Below are 13,324 nucleotides of genomic sequence, written 5' to 3' on the forward strand. Positions count from 1 at the left end.
ATGGGTAGGTTAGGATCATCCTATGGAACTGATTTTTGGGGCACAACCTATTTATGTTGTCTCAAACCAGGATCATAAAAAAGAAGAAGTGGGCCATACCTACTTTTTTTTTTTTTAGACTTCACTTGTTTTCACGGCCACCCATCATATAAATTCTCTATCAAATAAATAGTTGAGATAACCCAAACAATGAGGGTCCACTGTACTTTTGGACTGCTCCACCATATAAATTCTCCCATTCTTTTGGGTGGTCGTTTACAAAAATTCCCTGACCCCAAATAATGTTTCTGTATATGTAGTTATATACACACGAAATTTCATCACCCAATAACAGGCAAAAACCAAAAGCCGGCACCGCCAGCTCTCTCTATATCTGAAAGAAATTTTTTTTTTCTTTCTGGCGGAATCTCTTAGGCCAAGGAAATCAAATTCCAGAGGAAAAACAAAAATTGAGTTTCTCATTCTCTTCTTATATTCTTACAACCAAACCTTCCTTTCTCCTTCTCTCCTCTATCTTTCTACTTTGAATTATCTAGGGTTTACAGTTTCTCCATTTTCAGAGCTTCTCCATCCGCCGAAGAGCATTCTCAACCATTTCAAATTATAAGAAACTCTGAACACTCTTTTGGGTATGACGTTTTGTGGTTTGATTGTAGAATAGGAGCTGAGTTTTTTTATTTTCAACAACTCCATTTTGGCTAATAATTTTTTTATTTATGTGTTTCAGTAGGAATAATGAGAGAGCGTGTAAGGAAGATAATTGATTGGCATTCGGCAGTTTGGAGATCTAATTTTTCTGTTTCTTCTAACTTCGTGTGCTCTGGCCTTAAACTGGTATGTTTGTTTGTATTTCTTATTTAGTCTATGAAATTAATACCTTTTTTTTTTTTTAATCACTGTGTCATGAGAGTATTTTTGGGTTTTGGGGCATAGAATTTATTGGTAATAGAAAATGGTAGAAGATTTGTTGAAAAGCTGAAATTCAAGAGACCACTTTGAGAGGGAGATTCATGCTAAACATTCAATTCTGAACTTGAGAGATACTTCTCAAATTGGTACTTTTGCATTATATTTGGTGTATCACCATCAACAAAGAATGGGCCTTGAAAATCAAAAGAGAACAGGCGAATCCCTTGTTTTAATTGCAAAATCCCTACCCAACCTACTCCATTATAGATTTCTACTCCTATCGATCTTGTGAAGGGTTAAACAAACCTATTCTTACATCATTAGAAAAACAAAAAAAGAAAAACTATGGTTTTAAACTATGGCACTTGTCCATGTGATGGCCGGATTTCCTAAACTCAATCCATTAAAGCTCATTGTGAGCACATAATGGGACATTGAATTTCACATAATTCATTATATTTGAAAATACATTAACCTATACATATTACAGTTTGTGCAGCTCACCCTAGCAATACCGTTTAAAAAAATAAAAATAAAAAATCTCACCGTAGCAACAGATTTCTTGTCTCCGAATCCCCAAGGTCCCAATGAGATGACTATTTGTCAAATGACTTACTAGACTTACAGCCCTTAGACGAAGCCACTCTAAATTAGGACAATGCCAAATATTCTATTTCGATGGTATTTTGTTCATCAGCTTCCTATTGAAGAAGCAAGCAACAGAGCAGCACTATTGGAAGAAGGCTATGGAGGAAGAGCTTCACGCTCTCCATGAGAGTGACACCTAGGATCTAGTTCCCTATCCATGGTGAAATTCATTTTAGTTATGTTACTTATGTAACTAGTCATGATCCGGTTGCAAATATTTTTACGAATGACCTTACTACAGATTAACATGAGAAGATAGTAGACAAGATGAACATGTTCCAAGGAACATATCTTCTTGAGGGGAGTGCTAGAACTTGTCAAATTGTATAGTAAATAAATTTTGATCGTTCTGACCACTTGTGTAATGTGTAATACACTTGTGTTATGTTTTTTTTTTTAAAGGTAAAAGCATTATTAATAAAGGGGAAAGGGCCCAATGACCAAGGCGGTCAAGAACAAAGATACAAGCAAAATGAAAAGGTGGAAACAGCATAAAAGAAAAATCCCAACAGTCGGACCCTCCTCGATGAGGAATGTCATCAAGTAGTAATATCTCTTATCTGCTGCCACCCAAGTAATATGTGAGTCCACATATGAATTAGTCGATTGCCAGAGACGTGTCACGTCTCAAAATCATGGCCCTCCAGCAGGTCAAGAATATCCTCTATGGCGTCTGTGAATCTCTATGTGGAACTGATTCCATCTCTTACCCATCTGACCATGTTGAGCAAGTCTCCCTCAAAAATAATTTGGTCTAGCTTTGACTGGTGAACGAATCTAATCCCGTCCAGAAGAGCCTAAACCTCCATCTCATTAGAGTCCTCCCTAATAGGGCTCTAGAAAGCGCAGACCACCTCTCTAGCAGAGTTCCTTGGAAACTCCTCAATGCTGGCTGGACCAAGCTTGCCATTACTCGAGCGGTTGAAGTTCAGCTTCAACTTCCCAGAGGAGGTGGGATCCACCTAGCACAATGTCCCTCCACACAAAGACTGCTCATCCTAATCTCCTCCCAAGACCTATGGAAAGAGGACTCTAAAATCCCTCTGAAGAAAGGTTCGGTGCCCACTGAACCACCACAGAATTTGCCTCTAAATATTCCGTGTGCCTTTTTATACTTTTTTAAAGAATCATGTTTCTTTCCTTCCATATGAGCCATAGAGTGGCATCAGATACAACTTCCCAGAGGAGGTGGGATCCACCTAGGACGATGTCCCTCCACACGAACACTGCTCATCCTAATCTCCTCCCAAAACCTATGGAAAGAAAACACAAAAATCCCACTGAAGAAAGGTTCGATGCCCACTGAACCACCATAGACAATGTTTGCCTCTAAATATTCTGTGTGCCTTTTTATACTTTTTTAAAGAATCATGTTTCTTTCCTTCCATATGAGCCATAGAGTGGCATCAGATACAACTTCCCAGAGGAGGTGGGATCCACCTAGGACGATGTCCCTCCACACGAACACTGCTCATCCTAATCTCCTCCCAAGACCTATGGAAAGAAGACACTAAGATCCCACTGAAGAAAGGTTCGATGCCCACTGAACCACCACAGACAATATCTGCCTCTAAATATTCCGTGTGCCTTTTTATACTTTTTTAAAGAATCATGTTTCTTTCCTTCTATCTGAGCCATAGAGTGGCATCAAATAATAAGTTTCATAGAATCTCACCTCTAGAAGACCCTGGGGTGAATCTCCACGACTCAAAATCATCAGCATTATGACCAAGAAGAACCTAACTGATATCAAGAGACAAAAACCGAAGTAATAGAGTTCACGTGTAAAGAGACAATGTAGTTGGAGATATTCTACAGACTTTGCATCAGCGAGACAAAGTGAACAATGGTTGACGATGTTAACTTGGGAGTGCTTGAAAAAAAAAAGAATAATTAGTAGAATATAAAAGTTATAGCAAGGAAAGCATATGTACATATTATATGCAAGCCTGATTTGTTGAATTTATTATCTATCCACTATTCCATGCAATTATCGATTGCTTGAATTCTAATTAATAGGCATATTGTTTTGAAATTATCGATTGCCCATTAGTTGAACTATAGTTTTTGCAATTTTATACCCTTTTGGGTCTAGAACACGCACGCACGCACCCACGCACGCACGCACGCGCACACACACACACACACACACACACTCTAGTAAAAAACTGCACAGGCCGACAAATAACTGTACGGACCACATCATAGGTTGATCCAAACGTCGATGTGATGGAACACAACGTCAATAGGTTGTGCCCGTAAAATCATTTCCATAGGCTGATCCTAGCCCTCCAATCTATAGAGGTTTCCATAATTAAAAAAGCATAAAGGAGGGGGGTAGGATTGAAATTATGTGGCTTTCATGGGTGCCTTTGTTAAAAAGCATAAAGGAGGGGGTAGGATTGAAAATATGTGGGTTGAATGGGTGCCTTTCTTAAAAAAAGTGATGTGTAATTCCATAGAATTTTGGGAGAAATTCAAAATTCTCTCCTTTTCTCTTCTACTATAAATATATATATATATATATATATATATATATATATATATATATATATATATATATATTTTTGTGTATATATGTATAAAAATATTTATATTATATGTGTTAGAAATAGCTTTTTTTCATGTTAATTTAATTAAGATAGGAACTATGAACCTTTTCTCAGCTCAGAAGATGTAGATCTTCCCATAAGGTATACTGTCCACATGTTCTTTATTTTCACAGTTTTAAATATGCCCTGCATTTCATTTGTAGTTCAAAATTCATGCGCTTTTTTAATTAAGATCTACATTTCATTTGTAATTCAAAATTTCAAACATATCGGGTAATGTAGCTGATTGTAGTGAGGATGGATGCTTGCCCCTTACTGTGTTAATTACGGACATTTTATTACTTTGAATAAGGAAATTCCAAATTGCAGGACCAGGTTGATACATGTGCATCGAAATTCAATTGCAAAACTAGTTCTCTTTATCCATCCAGAAGTACTTATGGTCGAGGTTTGATAACTGGCATTCTGGGTGTGTCTCAGCCGAGAATGTATGCAACCTCTTGTGTGAAGTTGTTGGAAGATCAATCTAAAGAAACTCCAATTTCTGATATGTTAATCGACTCGTTTGGAAGGCTACACACATACTTGAGGATCTCTTTGACAGAGCGTTGCAATCTTAGGTGCCAATACTGTATGCCAGCTGATGGAGTGGAGCTTACTCCGAGCTCTGAACTTCTCTCGCAGAAAGAACTTATTCGACTGGCAAATCTCTTTGTCAATTCAGGGGTAGATAAAATTCGATTGACGGGTGGGGAGCCAACCATCAGAACAGATATTGAAGACATATGCTTGCAGTTGTCTAACATGAAGGGGTTAAAAACGTTGGCTATGACTACCAATGGCATTACTCTTGCGAGAAAACTTCCAAAGTTGAAAGAATGTGGGCTGAATTCAGTGAATATTAGCTTGGACACGCTGGTTCCGGCTAAATTTGAGTTCTTGACAAGGCGTAAAGGGCATGGAAGGGTAATGGATTCGATTAATACTGCAATAGACCTCGGATACAATCCTGTTAAAGTATGGTTCTTATTCCTTAACGTGTTTTCCTTTGCTCCATTTCCTGTTGAGGAACGGATCCTAAATTTTGATTAATCTTTTTTATTAATAGATTCTTGAAGTTTTTGATGCATTTTGTGCTTGACTTTTATGTTCAGCCTATAATCATTTCTGCATTTAATCCTTCTTGTGTTTCTTCATATTTGGTTAAAATTTTTTCTATGATGCAAGATTGGAAGTATGTTATGTTCCTTGTTACATGGATTCTTCTAAATGGGCGAAGAATCCATGTCGGACATGTCTCGGATTCCAATACTTCAGGATTCTCTAAGACACTTCTAGATCTTTTTTTTTTCTTTCCCCTGAATCCTACGACCACAACTTTACCATTTACTGTATGTTTTGAGTTTTACCTATCCTAATAGTAAGTTTCTTGAATGGAAATAACATATTATATCTACTTAACCTATTAAAATTTTCAATATATTTCTTATTATAACCATATTATTGTATAAAATATAAATTTTTAAAATTGATTAAAATATTTTGGCGAATCTAGGAATCATCCATTTTGAGCTTTGCCAAATCCAAAACTCGATACCCATGTTGGATTCCGACACTTGTATCCGTACTGATGCAACATAGGTTATGTCTTATGTCAGGTGAATTGTGTTGTAATGCGTGGGCTAAATGATGATGAGATTTGCGATTTTGTAGAGTTGACACGGGATAAGCCAATCAATGTTCGGTTAATTGAGTTCATGCCTTTTGATGGAAATGTCTGGAACGTCAAAAAACTTGTACCTTATGCAGAAATGATGGATAGAGTGGTAAGGTAGAATTCCGACAGTTATTCTAGTGTCTTGATGTCAGAAGAACTCTTTAATTTTATTTTATTTTGTATAAAATCCTTATGCTATGTACTTGTGCAGGTACAAAATTTTAAGGGTATGAAGAGACTTAAGGATCACCCTGCAGATACAGCCAAGAACTTTCGGATAGATGGTCACTGTGGAACTGTTTCTTTTATCACGTCAATGACTGAACATTTTTGTGCCGGTTGCACTAGATTACGTCTTTTAGCTGATGGGAACTTTAAAGTGTGTCTCTTCGGTCCTTCAGAGGTACATGATCTTTTCTCCTGTTCTATATGTGAGTTATCCGAAAGTGTTTTGAATTCGTACTGGTTTTGGTTGATTTTAATGATGCTTGGACTGATATTAATGTAGCTAATTTTCTGTAAGGCTCCGTTTCTTTCGACGTAAATTTTTTTTAATGTTGTAAAAATGAACATAAAACAAATTTTATGTCCATTTTTACGTCGAAAGAAACGGAGCCTAACAGAAAAGTCCTAAGCATGGTATTTTGAGAACAAATGCTTTCACTATACTTAATGCTACTTCTTTCTACCATTTCATGACTTTGGGCAAATGGCACGCCCATTAATCTGCATTTCTTTCCATCACAGGTAAGTTTAAGAGATCCCCTTCGCTGCGGTGTTGATGACCTTGGACTGAAGGAAATTATTGGAGCAGCGGTAAGTCTAATTCCTGTATTCTTGCGATGCTGACGGACCTGCAACCCTTGTAATGTTGATTTTCGAACTTCTTTCATCAATAATTCAAAGTCTAAATGTTGTATCTAATTGTATTACAACATTCTAATCACTTCTGTTTTTTTTCTTTCTCATTCTTCATTATGTTCCACACCATGAAATTTTAAAGGGGTTCTAAATAGTATGGTCCAACAACCGAGCAAAGTTGATAATTTGGTTTGTTTTGGGGAAACTGAGGTCTTCAATTCAATTCTGAAAATTTTAATGTTTGCTTTTATCAGGTAAAGAGGAAGAAAGCTGCTCATGCTGGGATGTTTGACATAGCAAAGACGGCAAACCGACCCATGATACATATTGGTGGCTGAGGCTTGGTATGCCTTTTGAGGGTTTATACATGAATTGAATTCTATTGGTCTATTTGAAGATGAATATACTCACTCAACTGTTACATTATGCTGGAAAGAAGAAATGAAACTATGATTGCTTTTGTTTATTGAGGATTCAGTAAACTATGGATGATGTAATGATTCAACTGTCAACCATAACCATTAACCATTAATTTTCTATAGCCTCTACCTTCACCGTTTTGTGGATGATGTAATGATTCAACTGTCAACCATAACCATTAATTTTCTTTCCTGTGAAATCACTATTGGTATCCATTTAAAATATTACTTAGAATAGACAATCCTTTGGCAAATTCGTCTAAAATATTGAGATTGAAAACTGTACTTTACTAATCTATACAACAATGACAAAGACTTTCTAAATGTTACATTATTTAACCAGAATCAAGTGGTATTGTTGTTTTGATAAGGGTTAAGTACCATTTCCTAAGAGTGTGGTGTGTTCATGATCTTAGCACAGGCCATGGGGACATGTTACTCGTGTACAATAATATCAAGTTGCTTAGGACATAATTTTTGAGAACAGAGTATACTGTTTTCCAAGAGTGCGAGCCTATGTGTGTGCTATGATGGCATCATTCATGGTCTCAATTACCAGATGCCGCAACCTGCGGAAAGTAGGAGAGGGAGAAGCAATCAAAGGTATATTATAAGATACTTTAGCAAGACAGTATAATCCTTGATTTACAGGAAGGTCCTGATATTCTGAAGCTATGGCTTATGTATTGGGTGATCAGAGCAATTGGTAGGCCATCATCATGTGACCCAGGATCTCTGGGCCCCATTCCAAATAGAGCTCCTCCCATTCACGAGGTCGAGGCATGTGAACAAATGGTAGGACATCATCATGCGATCTAGGAGCTTTATTTATCCAGGTCTCTCTTAAATTATTTGAGATCTGTTACATTTCCACTGGCTGTAATTGAATCTTATGGGATGCTTAATCTGATTTTGGGAATGCGCATTGGTATCTTCTATTGAATTAAAACCCTTTTATTGCTCTTAAATTCCTGGAAGTGACCTTGCAAACCCTAAGGTTGCACCAATTTGGTATCAGATCCTAGGGTTTGCATTAGAGGGAGAGAGTATATAGAAGAAGAAACAATGGGAGGATTCAGAACTTACCTTTTGAGGAATAAATTCGTACTGCAGAACCTTCTTCTTTGGGTAGTTAAGGTGGATTGAACCTCTAACGTCAAGGTTGTGGAACAAAGCCTTAACCAACTGAGATAGTTGCTCAACCTCATGCTGTAGAACCTTGGCTCCAATAGCATGTAAAAATGATTGAAGAAGAAGAAATAAGGCCTAAAGAAAAATAAAAATTCATGAGATATTCTCTATTCATGAACCAAATTGTAGATGTTTCATGACTTCATCACTCTTATATCGATTAAAAGTACAATAGCTGATATACCCTTAATGATGTCTAACAATCTGCTCTTATCTCTGCAAGTTACATATGCATTTTCAAACTGCAGTCCCACATAACCTAAAATAGTGTTTCTTTCATCATTTTCTACTGCTTTCAATCCTGATTAAAACTTCAAACACATCTGAAACGGAAACCCTGTTGATCTCATTCCTTGTTGCTCCATGGTGAGTACTATATAGCTTCGAGGGGATGGGATTTCTATCGCTACAAACGATAATATACACAAACACCTCTGAATCCACTGATTATTGTTGAATGTTGTTGCAATAATGTGGACTTTTTCAGAAAAAACAAACGTGTATTGTGCCAATGTTTCTCATAGGCATTTTCCTCTCAGATATCAATTCTTCAGACTAACAAACATTGTTTTTTTATGAAAATGTTTCTCATGAGTATTTCCTTTCATGTTCCTCAGAATTTAGACATACAGCAGGCAAGGAGGTACAGAGTTCACTGCTATTCATTTGATTGATCTCAACGGAAAAGAAAGCCAGGTCATCAGCCAACAGAACCTACTCCCTTGCTTCATGTAGTACAGGGGATGAAATTTCATGGTAAATTATATTCATCCTCAGTAAAATTTGCTTCTGTTGTTGCATCTTTGATGAAGATGAAACTGAATTTTGTGCTTACAAAGTCGAAGTAAAAATGAATGTCCCTCCCTTTCTCATATGTTTTACTGTGTGCCTGCCATAATCTTTGTTATATATGTTCTTTTTTAGTTTAAATGTGTGATCTCAATTGTTCTTGTTATGTGCTAGTTGGTCCAACATGCGTGTGCAGCTGGCCGCACCCAATCCTTCAAACAGAGATCTTCATGCAACACTTTTGTGGCTATCAAAAAAATTCTTCAGTTTGGTCCCTGTATATTTGCAATTGCTACCATCTAGTAAATATGGCTAGATGGATATGTAATCAATCATACAATGAGAATTGATGATTTCTTTATAATCCTTGTCATGTAAACTCTATATTTTTTAGCTATAATTCTCTGTCTGTCTTTGGTCTTCCTAAATATAGTTTTGTCTGTAATCTAGACAAAAAGAGTGCATATGATACTTGTAGCCCACCTCTTTATTTATGATGTCTTCACTGTTTGAAGTCTATAAAACGTATTGTAAGTTGTATGAAGTATAGGCAATGGAAACCTTCCACTTACAAGAGATGGGTGGAATTGTGGAAATACTAACATAAGTGGTTTGCACTTCCAACTCTCAAATAAGGTTGAGGCTCAGTTTAGGGAAACAGTATGGTGGATAGCATATGCACCAAAGTTTGATGTATATGCCATCTGCCAACTCTTGTGATTGGTGGGGCCTGCTGCTTCTTGGAAGGTGTGAAGCCCAACCAAGTGAGGCTGCCTTTTGAGATTAGGTGGTGGCCCAGCCCCTAAACACAACTTTTTGGTTGTATAATGCACTGGATACTTCATTTTTTCAAATGGAAAGCATACTAAGGGACTGGGCATGTTGCTCAATGGTTGAGACTTGAGACTTTATTTCTCAACCTTGAAGACGCAGGTTCGATCCCAGCTTACCTTAAAAGGATCAATTACCAATGGGGGACAAAAATTAGGTGGAATTATCAACGGGACTCATGCTTTTCAGAAATTATCAACGAGGGACAAAAGAGGTCTTGTCATTAAAAGCTGGACAAAAATGCCCTTTTCTTAAGCAACACGTTTTGCTTTTCCACTTTTTCCTCTTCTCTCTTCTTTCCCTCTTTTTTTTTTAACTTTTTCATTCTCAACTTTGTTTTTTTACCTTACCAGTTATCTTCTTCATCATTTAGCCACAATTGGAGGTGGGAAAACTCGAAAATTTGAAACGTGAGTTCATTCCCATCTATCTCTCAATATATAGGTTTTGTTTTTCATTTGTTTTAGGGTTTTGCATTTCTCCTTCTCCCTTTCAATGGAGGATGAGGAAGATGAATCGTACGGTAGAAAGAAAAAAACGTGAAAATGAACGAGTGAAAAAAAAGCAGGAAGTAAAAACGTGTTCATAAGGGACTTGATAAGCCCATTCGGAATTTGGTAACCTCATTTTGATACTGGATAACCCCAACTCCAGAGACTTGAAAACCCCCTTCCAAAAATCCAGTACCCTTGGGGGCAATTTTAAGGGACTTGATAAGCCCATTCGTAAATTGGTAACTCCATTTTGATACTAGATAACCCCAATTCCAAATATTTGAAAACCTCTTTACAAAACTCTAGTGCCCTCGGCTAATTTTCAGGGACTTGATTAGCCCATTCGGAAATTGGTAACCCCATTTTGATACTTGATAACCCCAATCCTAGAGACTTGAAAACCCCCTTCCAAAACTCCAGTACCCTCGGCCAATTTTCAAGGACTTGATAAGCCCATTCAGAAATTGGTAACCCCATTTTTTATACTAGATAACCCCAATCCCAAAGACATGAAAACCCCCTTCCAAAACTCTAGTACCCTTGGCCAATTTTCAGGGACTTGATCACCCCATTCGGAAATTAGTAACCCCATTTTTTATACTAGATAACCCCATTCCTAGAGACTTGAAAACCCTCTTCCAAAACTTCAGTACTCTCGGCCAATTTTCAAGCATTTGATAAGCCCATTCAGAAATTGGTAACCCTACTTTTGAGAGTCACTTACCCCCTTCCAGAGAGTTGATAAACCCCTTCTGCTACAAAACCCCCTGCCTATAGCAACTCTTCTAATGGCATTACAATTCTGCTCATGATAGAAATAACAAAAGAAATGGATGTTGTTTTCATTAAATGTGCTTCATGTATTACATCCCAATTTGTGTATTACAAAAAATAAAAATAAAAATGTGGAGCCATCCATTCATGTATTACATCAACTTTTTCTTATACAACCACTTGTCTTCCAAAAAAGTGAGTGAAGCCATCAATGCATTATCTCCAGAACACACCCTAAAAAAAACCTTAAACCCTAAACAAGATAAATCAGAAACAGAGGAATGCAAAATAGTGCAAAACCCTAAAAAAAGAAAAGAAAAACAAAACCTAAATATAAAGAGATAGATGGTAAGAACTTAACATTCAAGTTTTCAAGATTTGCCAACAACAATGGTGGCTGAACAAGGAGGAAGATGACTGGTAGGGTAAAAAATAAAAAAAGGTGATAATGAAAAAGTAAAAGAAGAGGGAAGAAGGAAAAACCAAGGTCAAAACGTGTTGTAAATGCCAAAGGGCATTTTCGTCCAGCTTTTACTGACAAGACCTCTTTTGTCCCCCATTGATAATTTTTGAAAAGCATGGGCCCTGTTGATAATTTTGCCTAATGTTTGTCCCCCATTGGTAATTGGTCCTTAAAAAAAAGAAAGCATACTAAAAATGGTAAGGAGCAGAACTGTAATGCCGTTAGAAGAGTTGTTATAGGCAGAGGGGTTTGTAGCAGAAGGGGTTTATCAACTCTCTGGAAGGGGCTTAGTAACTCTCAAAAGTAGGGTTACCAATTTCTGAATGGGCTTATCAAGTGCTTGAAAATTGGCCGAGTGTAATGGAGTTTTGGAAGAGGGTTTTCAAGTCTCTAGGTATGAGGTTATCTAGTATAAAAAATGGGGTTACTAATTTCCGAATGGGGTGATCAAGTCCCTGAAAATTGGCCAAGGGTACTAGAGTTTTGGAAGGGGGTTTTCAAGTCTCTGGGATTGGGGTTATCTAGTATAAAAAATGGGGTTACCAATTTCTGAATGGGCTTATCGAGTCCTTGAAAATTGGCCGAGGGTACTGGAGTTTTGGAAGGGGGTTTTCAAGTCTCTAGGATTGGGGTTACCAATTTCCGAATGGGCTTATCAAGTCCCTGAAAATTGGCCGAGGGCACTTGAGTTTTAGAAAGGGGTTTTCAAGTATTTGGGATTGGGGTTATCTAGTATCAAAATGGGGTTACCAATTTACGAATGGGCTTATCAAGTCCCTTAAAATTGCCCATGGGTACTGGAGTTTTGGAAAGGGGTTTTCAAGTCTCTGGAGTTGGGGTTATCCAGTATCAAATTGAGGTTACCAAATTCCGAATGGGCTTATCAAGTCCCTTATGAACACGTTTTTACTTCCTGTTTTTTTTTTTTTTTTTTTTCACTCGTTCATTTTCACGTTTTTTTCTTTCTACCATACGATTCATCTTCCTCATCCTCCATTGAAAGGGAGAAGGAGAAATGCAAAACCCTAAAACAAATGAAAAACAAAACCTAGATATTGAGAGATAGATGGGAATGAACTCACGTTTCAAAATTTTGAGTTTTCCCACCTCCAATGGTGGCTAAATGATGAAGAAAATGACCGGTAAGGTAAAAAAAACAAAGTTGAAAATGAAAAAGTAAAAAAAAAGAGGGAAATAAGAGAGAAGAGGGAAAAGTGGAAAAGCAAAACGTGTTGCTTAAGAAAATGACACTTTTGTCCAGCTTTTAATGACAAGACCTCTTTTGTCCCTCGTTGATAATTTCTGAAAAGCATGGGTCCTGCTGATAATTCCACCTAATTTTTGTCCTGTAATTGATCCTTTTAAGAAAAATGTCATCATCTCTGAGGTCACCTCTGGTAGGGGTGCAACTCGGGTCGATTTTTGGGCTGGAATATTATGTGGGCCCCGCCAAGTGGGTTGGCAATTTAGTAATTTTCTACAAAACAAAGGTTAAACGCAAAGCAAATCTGATCCTCATCTGTACCGACTAGATTTTGGCCTATAGCTCCTCTCACTCGCGGTCCTCTAGACGTTATAGTCGAAAATGTTGGCCATAATAAAGGATATTAATGTCTTTTCGTCTCTCAAACACCCTCTTTTTATCCACTCCATCGGAGACTTAATTATTCGTTTTA

At 37.3% G+C, this 13,324-nt stretch overlaps 1 protein-coding gene across 1 annotated transcript; it reads left to right on the top strand.

Annotated features, from left to right (window-relative positions):
* Positions 1-293: 293 nt before the first annotated feature.
* Positions 294-9,580, top strand: CNX2 (cofactor of nitrate reductase and xanthine dehydrogenase 2). The gene is made up of 9 exons (XM_077353842.1): positions 294-629; positions 728-834; positions 4,479-5,126; positions 5,768-5,935; positions 6,038-6,229; positions 6,574-6,642; positions 6,942-7,031; positions 8,915-9,053; positions 9,261-9,580. Exons 2-7 carry the CDS (start codon positions 736-738, stop codon positions 7,023-7,025), a joined length of 1,260 nt encoding a protein of 419 aa, XP_077209957.1. The 5' UTR covers positions 294-629; positions 728-735; the 3' UTR covers positions 7,026-7,031; positions 8,915-9,053; positions 9,261-9,580.
* Positions 9,581-13,324: the final 3,744 nt, after the last annotated feature.

This window comes from Tasmannia lanceolata, unplaced genomic scaffold (genome assembly GCF_043159265.1).
Source record: "Tasmannia lanceolata isolate RefF3 unplaced genomic scaffold, GAP_Taslan_0.1 ptg000015l, whole genome shotgun sequence".
NCBI lineage: Eukaryota > Viridiplantae > Streptophyta > Magnoliopsida > Canellales > Winteraceae > Tasmannia > Tasmannia lanceolata.

Excerpts from the sequence above, each read along its gene's own strand:
- CNX2 (XM_077353842.1), top strand. The coding sequence starts at position 736 with ATGAGAGAGCGTGTAAGGAAGATAATTGATTGGCATTCGGCAGTTTGG. Across the intron at positions 5,127-5,767 it reads TCGGATACAATCCTGTTAAA|GTGAATTGTGTTGTAATGCG; the intron begins GTATGGTTCTTA and ends GTCTTATGTCAG. Across the intron at positions 5,936-6,037 it reads CAGAAATGATGGATAGAGTG|GTACAAAATTTTAAGGGTAT; the intron begins GTAAGGTAGAAT and ends GTACTTGTGCAG.